Source organism: Falco biarmicus, chromosome 11, assembly GCF_023638135.1.
Source record: "Falco biarmicus isolate bFalBia1 chromosome 11, bFalBia1.pri, whole genome shotgun sequence".
Lineage (NCBI taxonomy): Eukaryota > Metazoa > Chordata > Aves > Falconiformes > Falconidae > Falco > Falco biarmicus.
The window spans coordinates 29,784,002-29,803,315 of NC_079298.1; the positions used below are offsets into that span (position 1 = coordinate 29,784,002).

Sequence of the window (19,314 nt, forward strand, 5' to 3'; positions counted from 1 at the left end):
ATGTCACATCTGGGACATCTCACCTGCTGAGACTGTGGGACTATGGAACAGACCTGGGCAGTAAAATAATCGGTGCTGGGTTAGTGCACGGGTTATTATTAAGTTATTCTTTCTTACATGTACATGAAGGATGGCAAGGCTCCAAGAACTCGTCTGCCATAGTTTCCAACAGTAGAATTAGAAATAATTGAGTTCTGCGTGGGACCAGTTCCACCTGCAACTGCAGGTAGCCAGGTATGTGTGATGTTAAGAGCAGCCCTACTTTTATCTTAACTCAAGGTGTGAGTTGTTCCCTCTGCTTCTTTGTTCTGTTTCACATTTCAATGCACTGAATCACACCTTGCCAGTGCAAGTGATCCCTGGCCTCGGGTTAGATTTTTGAATGTGTATTTTTGTCTGTATGGAGGAAATTGAGCAACATGAGTCACATTAGAGAGTTCCCGAAATGAGAAGTGGAGATGAGATTTTTCTGGCTCCTGGGGTTTCACTCCAGACAGAGTGGAGACTGTCTTAGGCAGCCTGAAAAATTCCAGCTTCTTTGTAGCATTTCTGTTGCCTGCTTCACACTTCATGGGACACAGAGGCTGAGGGATGAGTATGTTTTTGGAAATTATCTTTTCCCTTTTAGACCTTGGGGAAAACTTGTGCCCTAAACCCTTTGTCTCTGAATTTTTAAAAAATTAGTGTTTCAAGCTCCTCTCCAAACAGGAAACACCTTCACTAGTGGCACCAGAACATCTTTTCCCCTCAAGGTTGACTAAAGCTCTTACTCTTCTACTGTGTTACTGTGGGTGAAGCTGGAGTTTTTCCCATTACTTCAACATATCAAGTAGTTTTACAGCTCTTTGCCATGGGATAATACGTATCTTTTATAATATATATTAGTTATACAAATTATTTTGACATAAATACTTATGAAGTGTTTTAATTTAGGAATGATAAATATAGCTCCTAAGAGAGAAATGGAACTGGGTTACTTGGAGGTACTTAATTCTCTATTTTTGTCTGTTGACATAGAATTATAGAATGATTTAGGTTGGAAAAGACCTTTAAGATAGAGTCCAACTGTTAACCCAGCACTGCTTAAAAAGGAAGACTTAGAAATATGTAAATGCAGCTGTAGTTATATAATGTATGTAAAGAACCATTCTTTAAGAAAGGACATGGGAAATTAATCTCTGTCTCTTTCTATATGTACATACATATATGTATATATTCTGGTTACCTGAGATCCCACCATATTCTGTATTTGTCTATTTTTGTGATTTCAGCAAGTTCAACAGAGAATTCTAGATAATCTAAAATAATTTCGCACTACATCCTGTTTTCATAAAATACTGATATTGACAAATGTCTCAAACCAAGACTTAATTTCCAACAGAAAGCTAGACTACAAAACTCCTGTTCTAGTATTTCATGGCCTCCTTATTTAGAAAAATTGCCTTTGAAATTTTGTCAAGAAAAATCAATCCAACTACTACTTCTTATGCACCAAGTGAACATAAAGAATTTTTTGTCATGTGCCTTTTAAGTATTCTAAAATACCTTTGGGGCTTTAGGAGATTGTATAGACTACTTTCTTCTATCATCCTTTTCTGCAGTGGGGTGGGAATAAAACAGTTAAATGCCTTGGGTGTTTGCACGTAAGCTGTGTTTTCTGAGTGTGTGTTACTTGAATTACATGCTATTGAGTGTGTGTTGTCTGTGGAGAGCTGACAGTTCAGAAGATTAGATTCCTTGCAGTCTCTTTACTAGTCAGACAAGCATTCCTGCATGTTTCAGGGACAGGAAACAAAATGAGGATGTTCATAAGAAATAAAATCAGTAAATCTTAAACATTTTTTTTGGTTTTGTTATGAAGATAGTGCAGGGTGTCAAGATTGTATGAGATGGTCCTAGTTTATTTTCCAAAAAATAATAAAACTTTGATCTCATTCTAAATAATGTATCAAATGTGTTGCTCAGGATTTGATTGTGTTTTGTCTGCCTGTAGCTTTCTGAAATTGTGGTACTTGAGATTAGGTGCACTACACCAGATGAGATTTGGCAATGGCAGATTGGACAGAATAGTTGTAAATTTTGTCTTAAATAAAACATTCCTGTTAATATATATCAGAACAGCATTTCCTATTTTTAAAAATGATAACAAATCCTTAGCCCATATTGTATTCATGATTTGCTATAATTCCTACTTCCTTTTTTAGGATTCTCCTGCCTAGCAAGCAATTTCCCAGTTTGTTTCTATGGTGGTGTTTGGTTGAGTGTTTTTTTCTTTTTTGGTGGTGGTTTGGTTTATTTGATTAAGACCATTGTGCTTGCTTCTATTGTTTTGTCCTCATTTCTTTTGGATCACATCTCTAACTTATTCAAATCTTTGAGTCCTATATTGGTCCTTTGGAACTCTTGCAGTTCCTCAAAGCCTGGTGTCGTCTGCAAATTTTCTAAGCATTTTAGATGATAATTTGCAATCCAACTTAAATTAGCTCATGTTAGTTCAAGATAAGCCCTTGCAGGGCTCATTTGTATAGTCCTCTCAGACTGATGGTGATTTTTTGAAAACTGCCCTTTGAGTGGTGGTTACATCTCATGCATGCTCATTTTATGGTGATTTCAGTTTGCTTATAAGAATGTCTCGTGGACAGCATTGAAAAATCTTACCTACAGCAAAACATAGTGCACTATTGTTTCTTTGTTTACTCACTCAGCCTTCAAGTACAAACTAGATTGATCTGTCAAGAATAAAATCTATCATATCAATTCAGCTGTTCTTCGCAGATCAGCCTTCTGCTGATTTTTCAATTGTGGTGTGGGGGTTTTTTTTAATTTTCCAGTATGGTTCTAGTATCTTTTATAGGTGCTCATGTGGAAGGCCTGGCTTCTAATTACCTGGATCTTCCTTTCCTAGATACACACAGGCAATATTTGCTTTTTGTCAGCCCTCTGACATCGTTCCCCATACTCTAAGGTAATTACTGAGGGTTTGCATCCTTACAGTAGCTTGATTGGCTGGAACTAACCTAAATAGTCATCACTCCAGTCTTTCCATATTCTGACCTGTTTTCTTTTCCCAATGTGTAACACTATTGCAGTGAGTGTTTTTTAACTTTTCCCTGTGTAGAAAGAAATGACATTTGACATGTCCTCTGTCAATTGCTATCCTTCTTTAAATAGCAGACCTGGCCGGGTTTTGTTGTTCTTACTCCTAATGTGTTTATATAGCCTTTTCTTACCTTTTATGTCTCATAGTAGCCTATCAAATAAACCTTCCAACTAGAAAATTACTTGCTGCTAGTTAATCCTTGTTAGGCATCTCTGTAAGGGAAAAGAGCTTCTCTCATCTGGAGTACATTCACTTGTAAAAAGCTGGGCTTTCACTTGTGGAAATGAAGGTCTGGAGTGTATAGGACTAAGAAGTGTTCAGCATTTCTAAAAATTTGAATTGATGTAGGTCTAACATCTCCCATTTTTCTGGCAGAGAGGAACTGGATTAGTTTTAAGGAACTGTGTCTGTGTTCAGGTAGCATAAGAGCGCACGAAACTCAGTGCAGCAGAAGAAATGAAGCTCTAATATTCTCCAAAAAAATGGTAAAGGAAGAAAAAAAGCACAAATGTGAAATAACTATGAAAAGAATAAATCAGTAACATGTAAACCAGCTAAAAGGCAAGCTGGATGGCATTTCTAGCTTGGAATTCTGCCATTCAACCTAAGTAACTGTATCAGAGGTGTTTTCCTGGAATACCTATGTAACTACTGATCTAATGAGCTTTAGCTCACAGGAATACCAGTCTTCCCAAACAACAGGGTTGAAGTTTTTAAGAGCCTTGGACTTTTAATAGTGAGATTTTTAACCTCTCAGTTGTGTGAAAATGCTTTTCAGGCTTGCTTAAAAATTGCATTTGTATGCATCTTCCATTATATTAAAAAGAGATAAAAATATGATTAGTGGATGGCAGAATTCCCTGGGAAAAACCAAAAAGAGCCCCATGTCAGTGATGCATAAGAGAATACTGCCAACAAAAACAGGCAGTCTTTTTAGGCTGGAATTTTTACAGGCATATTGCTGTTAGTCTTTGGTGTTTTGTTTTTTTTATGTGTGGTTTTTAATCTGCTGCAGACAAGAGGTCTCAGACAGCCCCTGTAAAGGAAGGCTATTGTGAACTGTGAAATAGTCTCTTCCTTCCTCCGGAGATTCCACTGGCAAAGCAATTCTGATAAAGTTTCCTCTACTCAACTTCAGAGCTTCTGCCATGACAGGATTCCACTGGCAAAGCAATTCTGATAAAGTTTCCTCTACTCAACTTCAGAGCTTCTGCCATGACAAGAATGAGCACTTACCAGTAGGAGGCTCATAAAACTGCTTGAAAAAGTGAATGTCCAGGAAAAGTTGTAGGATTTTCTGCCTCCTGGCTCCAGAGAGGATGTAAACTGTTCTGAAGTTGTCTGTAATTCTACTCTGTATACAATTATAACAGCTGATCAATGTTTTAGAAAAAATAATAAGGCTACCCTATTAAAACTCATTATCATTAGTTTGTATTAGGATAATGTTTACAGAAATTAGGCCCAGCTGCATGATGTACCTTACAGGTGCATGAAAAGTACCAGCCTCTGTTAGGAGGGTTTGCAATCTGGAGGACATGGACAGAGCAGAGTTGGCAGCCAGGAGATGTTTGCACACCCGTGGATGAGCAGCTGAGGCTAAAAAAAAAATAGCAGACCTGATCTGCTGCTGCTTGGAATTCTCTGGAGGTCTGGTGGTTCTAAGCATGGGTGGCCCAGGCCTTGGCCTGCAGGATGAGTTGATGACATAGCCAAGAGCTAACCTCAACTTCCCAGAGTTTTTTGATGGCTTGTGTTTCTAGTTTTGCTAGTTAGCACCTGCTAGAAAGTGTTCCTCTCCCTACAAATATTTAATGTGTTACGTTTAATCCTCACTATTCAGTAGCTGACTTTGACATGCTTTCTAGGACTTTGTTGCAATTTCTAGTAAACTCTGATATTTTGGTAGTAACTGAGGGTGTTTTAGAATATATTATTTTTTCTATCCTCTCTTCTGTGATGGATTCCTTTGGGCAGAGATCTATCAAAGTATGGTTACTTGACAAAAATTTTTTGTGAAAAAATTGAGGATTGATACCAGCTGAGATCTTAGCTTGGAATCCATGAGCCACTGATTTTTATTGTATAAGAACAGGCTGAGGTTCTAAAATAACAGCTCTAACATTCACTGTATAAACTAAAACTGTGCTTTACAGGTACGAAGTGGGTGCTACCCTGTGTCCTGCTATCACTGAGAACTGCTACTGATTCCCTTGCTTGTTAAGCTTCATTAAACCTCACTGATAATGGTGAATCTCTATGCCTGGAATACCAGTCTGGAAACTGGACTGCCTGGTAGAGCCCTCATAGTAAGTGCCTGCGTGGATGTGGAACAGGGGATGGGGTGACACGGCTAATTGGGGTGCAAGGGAATAATAGCACTTTGTATCGACAAGGGTTGGCAGCGCTGGGGAATGTGGGCTCTGCTACAAGCTTCTAATGTCATGTCTTTGCACAGGGTTGAGAACTGAGTTAATGTGTCTATTACTCATGTTGCCTGTTCCCTGCTTATGACCCTCAACACTACTTGTGAGACCTGTAACAGAGGTGAGAAGGTTGCTTCAGTGAGAATACCCAAAGCTACTTCTGTTCGTAGCATGGCAAATCATTGCCTTACCACTGAAGTGGCATATGTGTGAAGGTATGCATGAGGATCAAGGAGTGGAGCAGTGCAGCCAGAAGACTACTGTGCAAGGAATGGGTCATCCTCACGCTCAATGCCTTCTCCTGTGTGCAGATGCATTCCAAACAGCCTGTGACCGCTTACCAACCCACTGCAGCAAAGTGTCCATGATTACTCAGACATGTGTTGGGTACCATGGACACCATGTGACTGCTTCGTGCAGTAGTAATTGATCAGTGTATACACAATAAATGTGTGTGAATTCAGTAGGAGACTAGTGTATTGTCTTATCCACCTGAAATATTATGCACACCTGTTAAGGAATTGTAACTCTATTGAGACAAGAATATTGTAGCATATGGTCCAAGGGACTCTTCAAAGCTAAATCTACCTTCCAGGCTTTGATAAATCTGTATTATGAACAATATTCTAGAAGAGTACTAGCAGTCCTGAGGCTGGAAAACCTTACCACAAATGAGAACTCTTCACGACATTCTGTGAATCACGAGGAAAGGCTTGTCCAATGATGCAGCTTCCATCTTTTACCCAAACTTAGTTAACCAGCTATGAGCATTGGTGCCTTTCTTACTGAGATCCCCAAAAGAACCAACACTTTCTTGCTGCAAAACATCATGCTGGGTGAAAAACTGGAATCTGCTTATTCATGCAGCTAAAACTAACAGTCTTGCTCCTTCCTGATATCCTGGAATTGTGTGTTTCTGTCAGTAAAGCTATGTAATGAAGCACTTGGCAGTTTGTCAGCACAGTGTGTCTTTGAGAAGGTTGATTTGGCAAGGGGAAGCATGGGCTTAATGTGTGGGAGGGCCAGATCCGGGATTTTCCAATATTTTTTTTTTTTTCCACACGGAATTTCCCATCTCGTGGAGGATAGGCCGGTTGAGAGAATAAAAGGCCATAGTAAAGGCAGGGGATTACACAGTCCAGACACTTGCTGAACTTAATCTTCAAGTCTGTATTCAGCAACCTAGCAACAGAAGACAGTCACTGAGAAATATTGAAGAGGACTTTTGCCACCTGGCCACCACAACTACAACCTGTGAGTATAACTGGAGTGTGGTGTTCTGTTTCATTGCTTAGCTAAAAGAACATAATAATGTTTAAAAGTATGTAGAAAAGATTGTGTAGGCAGTATTTTATATTGAATTGTAAAAAGTCAGTATTCATTCTTTACAAATGTGTTCCTTTGATCTCTCATAGCCATCTGCTTAAAAGATAAAGTGAAGAGAAAACAGTCAGAAACATGATTTTCTTGTGGTTCCCATCTCTTCTTGCTTATGGTAAGTGTGTATTTCTCTGTGTAGGAAACTAGTTGGATGGTAGTATTAGTGTGATGCTTCTGTTTGAGCTCAGAATTAAACAGAATTTTTGAACCAGACCTAATTATCTTGAGGCTAGGTTCATACAGAAGAACAGAGATTCTTCGGCAGCGGGATGTTTCCCTGCTTGCCTGTCAAATACATAATTACCTCCTGTAGTTTGCTATGAAGTCTGCAAAGCTTTGTGTGATTGGATGTAGTTTCACAGGCTGAAGTCCCTGTACTTGATGCTGATATTCCTGTTTTGAAGCTTGACAGTTGATTATTTATAAAATAATTGCCACTACTTCTTAAGCAGTTTCAGATATTGACAACTTTACAGTATTTATAGAGCTTAATATATCTTCTAGCGAGAGGGAAAAAGTCAGACACCAACTTTTTGACATCTTTTCATTCTAGGACTTACAATACTGCAGGGGGTAAATTGTTGGACATACCATTATTCAGACACAAACATGACCTACAGGGAAGCAGAGCTGTGGTGCAAAAAGAGGTATACTAACATGGTTGCCATTCAGAATAAGGAGGAAATCAGCTATCTCAATAACTTCTTACCCTTCAATCCGGGTTACTACTGGATTGGAATCAGAAAAATTAATGATGTATGGACCTGGATTGGAACTAACAAAGAACTGACAGAAGAGGCAGAAAACTGGGCTTCAGGTGAGCCAAATGGCAAAGGGAACAATGAGGACTGCGTTGAAATCTACATCAAAAGAGGGAAGGATGATGGCAAATGGAATGATGAACAGTGTGAGAAAAAGAAGGTCGCCTTGTGCTACACAGGTATGGTGCGATAAAGGCCATCTAGTGTGCCCCTGTGGAGATGAGATGGTGGGTGGGATGAGTTTTTTAACCTAGTCTTATATATTAACTGTCTGACCCTGTGAACACTTGTACACTTATCCTTACAGAGCTAGGTTGGTTTTGTTCTAAGAGTTGGATTGATCTTGCTTACCTTTTAGCTCCAGGAATATTGTATGTCTTTTACGAGCAAATCACCAGACCTTCTCTATAATCAGTAGAAACACGCTCTTCCAGATGATGACTTTCATCCCACGCAAGTGGGTGTCTCAGCTAGATAAAAATTGCCCTTTTGGAGGCATCTGTTTGCTAGCTATAGATCACTGGGTCAGATTAGACATTTTGTGTAGAGGTGGCTAAGGCTACATAAAAAAAAAAAATTGCAAGTCAAATATCAAACAATTAGAGCTGTGATGAGTTAATGAAGAATGTACCTGTAGGGGATTGCTACTTACCTCATAGTATATTGTTCCTTTTGCATTTTAAATATTGCTAATATCTACCTGAGAACAAGTGGTCATGGAGTCTGCAGCCAGTAGAATCCTTTCACTGTGAGCTAGTCTGTCAAAAATGTTGATTTCTGAAATCCTTCTGTGAAATGACAGGGTAATCCTATGTATTAAACCACCTGTTTTTCTTTTGCTCTACAAAGTGCTTGTTTAGTGCCAGAAAACCTAAATAAAGTGCTGGCCAGATTTCATTAGTGGCCACTGCTGATTCTTTTATAATTTGCTGTATTTTTTCTTTTTTTTTCTTTCCTGCAGCTTCTTGCAACCCATCTCTCTGCAGTGGCCGTGGAGAATGCATAGAGACTATTAACAACCACACCTGCCATTGTAACCCTGGATTCTATGGGCCTGAATGCGAGTTTGGTAAGATTACTCCCCCCTGCTTTTCAACCAGGGCAATGCTAGCTAGTGTAGTTTGTCTGTCTTGTTGATTTACCTGCTGAGCCAGTGAGACTGACTGTGTACCTTCTTGTGTTTCTTTGAAGTTGAGAGTTGTGATCCACTAGAAAAACCTGATCATGGGAGCCTCGAGTGCAACCATCCATGGGAGAACTTCGGCTACAACTCGTCCTGCCAAGTTCAGTGTGAGGAAGGCTATGAACTGACTGCATTGGAGTCTGTATACTGTACCTCTTCTGGGGTCTGGTCTGCCCCCCTTGCAGCATGCAAAGGTGAGCTTCTCAAGCAGTGATAGGTGAGCTTTCTACATTATACACAGCTCTGTTAACTTCAGTGTTGCTCTGTTAGTAGGTACAAATTGAAGTTCTGGCCCATTCCTTTGTAATTAATTACGTGGTGAAGGTGCTATTTTATTGCAGCACACAGGTCTCTCTGTTCCTGAAAAGATGAATTGGGCAGGGTGAATGTTCTGGCCCTGGTCTAGATTTTCTTGTAGGGAAAGACATTTCCATCTCATAGTGGGGAACAGGGAATGGAGGTGATCTAGCTGTAAGACTGCTCACAACAGGCCAGTTACTCCTGGCTGCAGCAATTACTTTTTGAGGTGTTCGTCTTAGAATAAGCTACTGTTTGAAGCAAATAAAAGCATCAAACATTAATAAGCAGCAGTCAAAATGGGAAAATTTTGCATTGTAACTAGTTGATGTCATGAGGTGCAGGTGAATTTACAGCCTTGCCTTAAGAGACGGTCTTCCATTTTGAAATCTTTCCACTGCTTTCTGAAATGGCAGCACAGTAGGTCACGTAAAGATGCTTCCGTTTAGTGGTTATGTTGCTAACTTTCAGGAAAGGAAAAAAAACCCCAACTTTTGATGGTTTGTTCCAAGCTAAGCTCTGTACTCTCTTTTATGCTTTTCAGCTGTGACCTGTCCTGCCTTAGAGGTGCCTGCTCATGGTGCTGTGAACTGCTCCCATCCCTCTGTGGAGCTCACCTGGGGTACCACCTGCGAGTTCACCTGTGAAGAAGGATTTGTCCTGACAGGACCAGCCACACTGCAGTGTGGGTCTTCTGGGGCCTGGGACAGGCAGCAGCCATCCTGTGCAGGTACCTTTCCTCGCTGCTGCCCACTTGAGCACTCAGGGCTGTCAGCATTGGCCCATGGAACTCCTGAGACATCTGTGCTGATTGCTGGTGATCTGTGTGTTGCAGCTGTGAGGTGTGAGGCTGTAACCTGGCCAGACGGTGGCTTTGTGACCTGTGACCATGCCTCTGCAGATCTCTCTTATGGTTCACGTTGTGATTTCCACTGCAGCGAGGGCCACATTCTGGACGGCCCGTCCAGCATTGAGTGCACGGCACAGGGGTGGTGGTCAGAGCCAGCGCCAAAATGCAAAGGTAAGACTTTCTGGGTTGGAAATCATCAATTAAAGCTTGCAGTATCTCAAATAGTCTGAAGATACTTCCTCGTTCAAGTGTAGGCAAGGAGTAACAGTCATCCCCAGTGTGTTTATAGGACTATTCATAAGCAGATCTCAAGATGGGGATTGTTTAGCCTCTTGTGTTAGAGGAAGCAGCAGTGCAGGGTGACAAGCAACGTTCAGGAACTGTCACCGACACATATGTTAACAGGCTTTTGAAGTAGAGTGTTCTGACAGGAACTCTGTGTTCCCTACACCCCAGTGGGAGCCAGTGTCTCCTTATGCAGTCCACTTGTGGGTATAACCTGGAGCCAGTGTCAGGATAGCTTACATGCTTTAGGTGCATGTGTAAGGGTTCTGTCTGCACCGTGCAACACGTGGAAGTCACTGTTTCCTGAGACGCTGTGAAGTCTGAAGGGATGTACTATGGCTCTGTAGGGGACAGCACCAGGCACAGCATGTCCTCTTGTAAGCTCAAAGAGTGTTTAACTTGACCTACTCCAAGCTAAGCTCTGTGCTGTGTCTTTTGTGCTTTTCAGCTGTGACCTGTCCTGCCTTAGAGGTGCCTGCTCATGGTGCTGTGAACTGCTCCCATCCCTCTGTGGAGCTCACCTGGGGTACCACCTGCGAGTTCACCTGTGAAGAAGGATTTGTCCTGACAGGACCAGCCACACTGCAGTGTGGGCCTTCTGGGGCCTGGGACAGGCAGCAGCCATCCTGTGCAGGTACCTTTCCTCACTGCTGCCCACTTGAGCACTCAGGGCTGTCAGCATTGGCCCATGGAACTCCTGAGACATCTGTGCTGATTGCTGGTGATCTGTGTGTTGCAGCTGTGAGGTGTGAGGCTGTAACCTGGCCAGAAGGTGGCTTTGTGACCTGTGACCATGCCTCTGCAGATCTCTCTTATGGCTCACGTTGTGATTTCCACTGCAGCGAGGGCCACATTCTGGACGGCCCGTCCAGCATTGAGTGCACGGCACAGGGGTGGTGGTCAGAGCCAGCGCCAAAATGCAAAGGTAAGACATACTGCTTTGGGAAATAGTTTTGCCACTGGACAGCACACTGAAATCTGTATTCCTGTAGGGTTCTGGCTCCAAACTAAGCTGTGTGCTGTCTCTCCTAATTTCAGCTGTGACTTGCCCTGCCTTAGGGCTCCTGGCTCTGTGAACTGCTCCCATTCCAAAGTCAAATGAATTTGAAAATACAATGTACATATAGTGGAAAAAACAGGGTCAAAGACAGGAAAGTCTTTAATGGCTTGTAACCATCTCTTTCTGTATTTCAGTTGTGCAGTGTGAACCGCTGAGCTCTCCTGAGAAAGGCTCTATGGATTGCTCACATGGGGCTGGGAACTTCATGTACAACACAACCTGCCACTTCAGCTGTCTAGAAGGATGGAAGCTCAATGGTTCTCATGTTCTTGCGTGCAGTCATTCAGGAAACTGGAGTGCCAGTCTGCCCACATGTGAAGGTATTTTACCTGTGCTCACAGAGAGATGGCACTGGGTTTCTAGTCAAATGAAGTATGGAAGGGTGGAGAAGGCAACACCAGCCAGTGAGTTACAGCTTCTAGTGAAGTTCCTGAATTAAAAAACCCAACAAAAGCATGGGTTTTTGAAAACAGAAGAGAGGAAAATTCCTAAAAGGTCTTGGTGAAACATGTTGATTTCTCATAAAAAAAACCCAAACCTGCAACCTGATTTTGAGTTTTGTTTGGTTTTTAGTGTTTCTCATGTTGAGCTTTTTCCATATGAGTAAAGAAAGAAAGGTTTTCTAGAGAAACAGAACTCTGTGGGGAAATCTGTGTTCATAAGTCTTTCTCAGTGGAGAAGTTTATAGATTTGTTTGGTGTGACAGTTTCTTGGGTGAGCTCAGCTAAAAGATCTCACAGAGCTCTTCTGTCAAAGGCTGTAATTTTACAGGACAGAAGTCTCAGCCTTGCCTTCCCATTCATGTCAGTTAAGGGCTCTGTCAGTGTCCTCAGTGGGAACATACTTGGCCTGCCTGAAATGCTTTTGCTTGAGGTCCTAAAAGCTCAACTCCACTTTATTGGTTCTAGCAGAATTTAGATTTCTGAATAATTTCAGAAAAAAAAGAAAAAAAATTTGATCTCAACCAAATTGCTCAGAGAGGAAGACAGCACAATGGGAATTAAAATACAAACTGAAACATTAAAAATAAGATGAGCATGAATTGTCACGTGAGGCTGGAGGTTAGACAGACCCCGCTATAGCTAGCTTGTTGCCTTGCCATTTCTTTGGCAATGGGTGGGATAATTTTTAGTATGCAGCTTTTTACCTTGTGTACAAGATGTGCCCTGTCTCAGCAAGAGAAAACTTACAAGCTGCAATTCTGTTTCCTCTTGAAGAGCACAAGGAAAAGGAAGAAGTAGAGGGCTTCAAAGACCACACATGCCTCTTGATCTCACTGAAACTTTTTTATCCTTTCAGTTTCAGAACAAGTCAGCTATGTCTCTGTGGGCATAGCAGCCACAAGTGCCTCTCTGCTGTCTACGGCATCATTCCTCCTTTGGCTTGCAAGACGTTTCCAAAGAAAAGGTAAGCAATTGGACTGGGTCCACTGGTTTTATTTACCTTCCTGAAAAAATTTCAGTGGAGAAAAGACCCTGAAACCCTCCAAACCCCAATACATTGGTTTTTGAAAAAGTGAAAATTCCCATACTTACTCTCCTAAATTATTTTCAAGAAGCCTGCATACATGCCATGTTTGGCTTCAGATGAAAATTTAAAAATCAAAAATAGTAAACCTCAAATGTTTATAAAACAAGAATTAGAAGAAAAAAGCAACATTTTATTACTGCCAGGGAAAGTGAATGAGAATTTGAGATGAGGCTCATGACAACACAGTAATAACTGCCTATGAGATTTGTTGATAGATAATGGCTTTTTATCAATATTCAGAAATGAGAGGGTTTTCAGTAGAAGAAAAAGTTTGCACGAGGGGGCTTTCATCTTGAAATGCTAATGCCTTTTCTTATTCTTCTTGCAGCAAAGAAATTTACTCCTTCTAGGTAAGTTGTGTCTCAAAAAACAGCATGAAAAACATGGCAATCACTTTTCTAAAATCCATTTGATATAAACCAGTTGTCATTGAAGTACTTCTCATTTCTGTTTTTTATAGTAGCTGCCAGAGCCTAACCATTGAAGGTAGTTTCCAAAGTGCTGGCCAGAATGTCTGATTCCAGGTGTTACAGGTAAGCACATGAGATTGCTTATCCAATTAATAGGAAAGAATTTGCAAGTACAGCTATCAGAGCTATTAATTGCAATACAATTGCTGAAATAGCAGTATGTGCTTTGGGGTACCTAATATGCATCTTGGCATTGCATGAAAGTTCCTAACAAGGCTGATGGATTTATTGCTTTAGAAATGGATTTTTAGCTCCTTAAGGATGACTGTGTTTAGCATCCTGTCCAGCTGCCTATAGTATTAGGAACACTTCTGTGTGTTTTTGCTACCTGATGCATACAAAATTCCTCTGAAATGAGAGCAAATACAGATCTATGCCAATTTTCCAACTTACAGAGGAATTTTGTTCTCTCTGCAGGAATTGAAGCCATCTTTACTTAGCTCTCAGATTTCTGGAGAATGAAACTGCATGTGAATCAACAGCTCTCCAGATGTTTTTACCTCTTGCTGACAAGATGATTGACCTTGTGTATTGTTCAGAAATTTTGAACTCAGTCTGTCTGGTACTTCCATTGAAGACAAGCAGAGAGTAAAACTCTGGCCTTCTGGCAAAATACTGTCTACATTCAGTCATGTAGTTATCATAACTGGGAGCTTGCCATCTCTTGTCCAGATGGTGAGCAAATAGTAAGCTGCTGCCTAAAGAGGAGGCTGGTTTCTCCTCTGGTCTGCTCAAAGGTACCTAGGTGAGGTGAAGACATGCATTATTTCACATCACTTAGTACACTGCTGGAGACGTCTTCTCTGGAGACATATGGGTTATACTTGCAGAAACAGAGTAACTGGGATGCAAAAGTATTCATTAAATAGCTTTGAAACCATTGATCTGGTTTGTTATTGAAGTCAGTTTATTTTAAGAGGATGTCCCAGTCAATAAATATGCCTGTGGCAATGTGGGCAACTATTTGGGTTTCTGCTGCATGCCCCAGAAAGCTTAGGGACTTTAAACCTTTATTTTTTTGGTAGTAGCACTAGGAATGGTAGTGCTTATACTAGGTACTCCGGTTTCTGAATGCAGCAAGTGGATCTGAAATGATCTCATCCCTGTGGGATTATGTACTGTAATACAGGTATATACATAAATATTTAATTGTGCAGTTTTTACTGTGGATATTTCTGTGCTGTTAACTGTAAATATATTGTAAAATACTGCTTCTTGAGTAGGTCTGTGGCCATTGATCTGGGCCCAGGTAATTTTAAAATAATTCGGAAGTGTTTGTAAGGATTTCATGCCTGCATATTATTTACAAATAAAATGGAAGCCTGCGATTTGGGTGTATATATTGCAACTACGATTTATTAAGCTGTTAAAGGACTTCAAATGAGAGAGTATTTCTTAAGTTATGTTTAAGTTATGATCATAAATCAAAAATCTCTGACAGAATCTGATATGTATTGTCCTATTTTGTAACAGTATTTAATAAAATGTTTTAAATGTAACGCTCCCTTTTTGGAAACGTACATCATTTCAATGATTTACATCAGCCCTGCGGATATGGCTTCGGCAGCAGAATGTGAGGGGTTGGGGGAAGACTAAACAGCAAGGCTGTCCCTGAGTTCGCTTTCCATGTTTTCGTAGCAGTCAAAGAACAACTAGCCAGCAGATGGCACTGACTGCCTGGGAGCCAGCTCGGCCAGGGCCGGACCCCAGACCCGCATCCCCAGGCCTGAGAGGAAGGAGGAAGGCTCGGTGATGTGTCCCAGAAAGCAGGTGCCTGGACCAGCACTGAGCTTTGGGAGAGGCATGCTCAGGAGAGGAGAACAGAAAGAGAAGCAAGTAGGTGATCCTGGTGCATAGTTAACAGAACAAACCCCGCAGCCTATGCAGGCCTTTTGCAGCCCTTTCTACTGGGAGGTTAGCTAGTGTGGGAGGCCATGGGCTAAGGGGTGAAAGCACAGCTGTGGGGATTAGCGGTGACTGCTGTCTGGGGACCTCCACTCCCACCCTGGCTTGGGCTGTAGCCAAAGACACTGCCGTGGGCTAGTGCTGGCTCGGTACCTCTGATGGCCAGACACTCCTATGGCCACCCTTCCCCAATATCACCTGCCCTAGCAAAGGAAGCTGTGCTGTGGCTTTGCATGGCTGCTGCCAGGAGCCAGCCCTTGATGATAAACCATGAGATGCATTCCTGCTCAAGAGAAGCTGTCAGGCCTGTGGGCAAGGGAGTCAATTAAAAGGTGCTGTGCCACAGTGGATAGGGCCTGTTGCTGTTTATCCCAAACCAATTAAAGAACTGAGAGTGGCTGTCAGAGCTTCCCCTGCCTTGACAAGGTAGGGCCAACCGTGTGAGCAGATGCAGACCAGTAATCCTTCAGGTTCCCTGAGGGGACATAGAGATTAGCCTGAAACGCCCTGCTCTGAATCCCTGCAGGAGCTGTTGTGAGAGTTAAACCACCACATGGGTCCCCCAGTCTGTCCTTGTTGTTGTCCTCTACATGCATGGCCCTGTGGCTTCCTCTGGGGAGAGCTGCTCAGGCCAGCGTGGCTCCCACCCTGCTGCTGTGAGGGCAGCCCAGCTTCTCCTTTCCTGCCCAGAGCTGATGCTTCTAGCAGCTTTTCCTGGGACCTTACATGGGCTTTATTGCCAGAAGAGAGACTATAAGACCATCCCCTCTCTTTCTCCAGGTCTTCATCTCTTGTGATTTCTAAAGGCAGCAGGAGTGAGACCACATTTGGGTGGGATTAGTTCTCTATTTCTCCAATATATTCTCTAGGCCAGACAAAGACTCCCTGAAGGGGTTCTCCTTCCTTGCAGGGGCTTTCAGGTTACATCTATCCTCATAATTAACGTTGGTCCAGGGCACAGGCAAAACCCTACTCTGTGCTTGTCCAGGTTGCCCGATTGTTGGCCCTCTTCTGGTACTGGTTTTTCCTGCTTCAGAGTATGAATTACCAGTTTGGATGGCTTGGTGTGTCCAGGACTTTAGGATCTTCAGGGAGTCATTTTATCTGCAGTGGATGTGTCTGTTGCAGTGCCTGTGAACGCAGGTCTTCTGTTATTTGCTATCTGTATAGTTACCGTGCTGGCAAGAATGGCCATGGGAATGCTTGCTGCCGGGCTGTCATTAGTAACTCCGTTGTATCACAGCTCTATATGATGCTGTGTGATCACCAAAGGATGACAGGGTCTTTGCTGGAGGGACTTCCCTTATTTCCTGTTGTTCCGTTTCCCTGAAATTCCTTAGCTCTCCCTGGGTCTGTGGCATTGTTCAGGATGGGATCTGCGTTCTGCCTGGCATCTTATTTCGGAGTGGATGTCTGCTTGTGCCGTGACCTATGGAATCTGTGAAGGTGACATTAACTGGGAGGCACGCATGTCCTTTCACAGCTCTGCATGTTTGCTGCTTGGCAAGGGGATGGGTTTTGTGGCGTAACTTAACACATTCTTGATGAACCGAGCTACCCAGGTGGCTTGAGCTTTTTACATCTGCAGTATGACAGAAGGGGATTTAGAAACAAAATTTCACTTAAAGTTTCCAACAGACAGGTAGTGTTTGAGTTGGGGTGGGTGTTTCTGTGGCCCTTAGTGATACGAACAGCATAAGATCTGCCCAGATTTGGTTTGTGCCTTCTGTTTTCATAAGCAATTAGCCATCAAACAAGCAGTCATTTACCAGGGGCTGGCTGATGTTGCCTTCTAAAGCTCCAGTTTTTTCAGGGGTTGGACTGGACCCAGCATTTAGCCAGCAGTTCTTCACTTATGAAGATAAGTCACTGCTACAGGCTCTGGAGACTGCACATCTTTGCAGCTCCTTGCATGCTTTGCTGAGAACTGGTAGCAGGAAGTTTGAAGCAGCAATTTCCACAGGAGTTCGTGTCATGATTGAATCACCAACCTGCTCAGCTCGTGCTTTAGGAGCTGTCAGAGGATATTAGGGCCAGGAGACCAGGCTGTGACATTATGTCTGTGCAATGCAACATACTCAAGCCTCTGTGAGCAGTTTTTGTCCTGAGTCTTGTTCCTGTTTGGGTTCCCCTGGTTCTTGCAGGGGTCTGGCTCCCTTCTCTAGGCTCGAGCATGCTGCTAATGTCTGGCTGCTGGTGGGTATTTGGTGAGGGGTCTTCAGCCCATAGACCTAGAAGGAGCAAGTTGCCATGGAGAGCTCTTGGCCAGGGACAGAAAGGTCCACAAGATCACTGCTTCCTGGGAGCTGTAACTCGCATCAAATGAGAAATACAGCATGGGCTTGCCCATGGCAGCAGGAGCTTGGTGGAGGGCAGAAAAGTAGGCACCAGAGCCCAGCCTGTCATAGCATTTGCAGATTTGTGCTGTGAAGCTCCCTAGCCTGGTTTACAGCCTCTCTCATGCATACCTTTAGGAAAGAACAAGCAAAATTGCAGGTTAGATTTGACCAGTGGAGTCAAAACCTACTGGATAGTTATCACTGCTCACCTGGCACTGTTAAATCTCACCTAGAAGGGAGGCAGACTTGGCCAACGCAGTTCAGCTGTGACTCCAGTGTTGAGAAAGAAATCCACAGCCCAGAAACTGTTTCCACAGCTGATGATGGCCAATGCTTTTTCCAGCTCAGGGAAGCTGCTGCCAAGAACAGGACAGCATGCAAAAAGCACAAATGCCTCCTCAGCAAGGCAGCAGATGCCCCCGGGCAGCTGCCAGCAGGTTTTCTACCTGCCTTCCTACTTCAGGGAAGGACGTTCCCTGAAAAGCCCAACAGTTGCTTTGACTTTCAGCCTGGGCCAAGTGGGACTTTCATCAACTTCTCGCCTCGCCAGCTGCCATGAAAGCAGCTATGGCAGGTGTGAAATTGCAGGTGACTTGCTTGCTTCTGGCACTCCAGTGCTGTCATTTTGGGCTTTTGACAGCCTCTGAATGGGCAGGAAGAAGGAATCGCACTGAATCCATGCCTTCTGGAGCAGGCCTTGGGTCACAGAGTGCTTGGGTGGAAGGAACAGCGTTAAAGGGGAGACAGGAAACACTTTATTCAGGGTTTATTCCACAGGATGATTCCTGGGAAAGGAGGGGCTGCAATCAAGCAGGATGTATTCACTTTGGGATCTTGGGAAATCAAGCGCAGCTTGGCCTAAACCAAGAGGAAAATAGAGCGCAGCCCACGCTGCATGGAACAGCAACATCCCTGCTTCACCTTATCTCATGTTAGCACAAACAATCCAGATAACATAAAAATCAGACATGGTGAAATGCTGGCTTCACATGAAAAACAAAGATATCCCATGGGGAAATGATATGGTTTGAGTAGAAAGACAGTGGGGGTAGTCCTAAAAGCCCTGTCCTAAGATAGAGGGAAAGGGCTCTCTCTGGTCCTCCCTGTATTTCCTCCTCCTCCTCCATCGCCTCAGTTGGTACCAGGGCACCACAGGTCGGTCCCTGGGTGGAGGGCAGGGGATGCTGTCTGTGTCACGGGGCTGTTCCCAGACCAGACTCTGATCCGGATGGCCCCCAAAGGCCGGACTCTGATCCGGATGGCCCCTAAAGGCAGCAGAGCAAAGCTCTGCAGATGGGTTAGGAACTGCTGGGTTGTTGTCAAAGAATAGAGATCTTTGCTACTTCACAGCAAATCACTTTTGACCAACACAACCCCTGCAAACAACCAGATGTAGCAGAGGCTCTTCGACTCTGTTAAAGGCACTTGTGGAGAAAAACTCACCTGTGTCAGTAACCTCTTGCAACTCAAGGCAGAGGATTTGGCTGAAGCACTTGACCGTGATGAAGCAGTCAGCATGGAGACATGCAGGAGAGAGCAAGGAGACAGCCCACGTTCTCCACTGCTTCTCCTCCTTTCCTGGAGGGAAGAACAGCTCCATCTCTGTTTTGCAAGACCCTTCTCACTGGCCACTTGGGCTCTTCTCCCTGGCTTTTTTGGGTACAGGGCTTGGTGTAGAGGTGACAAACCCCTGCCACATGCCCTTGGAGAGACGAGTGGCAGTTTGCA

The 19,314-nt window shown here is 43.2% G+C and overlaps 2 protein-coding genes across 5 annotated transcripts in view; both read left to right on the forward strand.

The window, feature by feature from the left end:
- Positions 1 to 5,253: 5,253 nt before the first annotated feature.
- Positions 5,254 to 15,117, forward strand: SELE (selectin E). Of its 4 annotated transcripts, none has more exons than XM_056356035.1 (14): positions 5,254 to 6,780; positions 6,942 to 7,021; positions 7,460 to 7,846; positions 8,629 to 8,736; positions 8,859 to 9,044; positions 9,692 to 9,877; positions 9,983 to 10,168; positions 10,731 to 10,916; positions 11,022 to 11,207; positions 11,477 to 11,662; positions 12,642 to 12,749; positions 13,201 to 13,222; positions 13,336 to 13,405; positions 14,981 to 15,117. In XM_056356035.1, exons 2-13 carry the CDS (start codon positions 6,985 to 6,987, stop codon positions 13,388 to 13,390), a joined length of 1,833 nt encoding a protein of 610 aa, XP_056212010.1. In that variant the 5' UTR covers positions 5,254 to 6,780; positions 6,942 to 6,984; the 3' UTR covers positions 13,391 to 13,405; positions 14,981 to 15,117. The 4 variants fall into 4 exon arrangements, with proteins under 4 accessions (XP_056212010.1, XP_056212008.1, XP_056212007.1 ...); XM_056356033.1 differs by lacking the exon at positions 14,981 to 15,117 and adding an exon at positions 13,760 to 14,841 and having other exon boundaries at positions 5,255 to 6,780; XM_056356032.1 differs by having other exon boundaries at positions 5,256 to 6,780; positions 13,333 to 13,405.
- The window catches only part of RXRG (retinoid X receptor gamma), a 51,173-nt gene continuing 46,908 nt past the window's right edge, over positions 15,050 to 19,314 (forward strand). The window contains exon 1 of the mRNA XM_056356036.1: positions 15,050 to 15,178. Within this exon, the coding sequence (XP_056212011.1) occupies positions 15,095 to 15,178 (84 nt within the window). The 5' untranslated portion in view covers positions 15,050 to 15,094. The remainder of the gene's footprint in view (positions 15,179 to 19,314) is intronic.

Excerpts from the sequence above, each read along its gene's own strand:
- SELE (XM_056356032.1), top strand. The coding sequence starts at position 6,985 with ATGATTTTCTTGTGGTTCCCATCTCTTCTTGCTTATG. Across the intron at positions 7,022-7,459 it reads CCCATCTCTTCTTGCTTATG|GACTTACAATACTGCAGGGG; the intron begins GTAAGTGTGTAT and ends TTTTCATTCTAG. Across the intron at positions 12,750-13,200 it reads AAGACGTTTCCAAAGAAAAG|CAAAGAAATTTACTCCTTCT; the intron begins GTAAGCAATTGG and ends TTCTTCTTGCAG.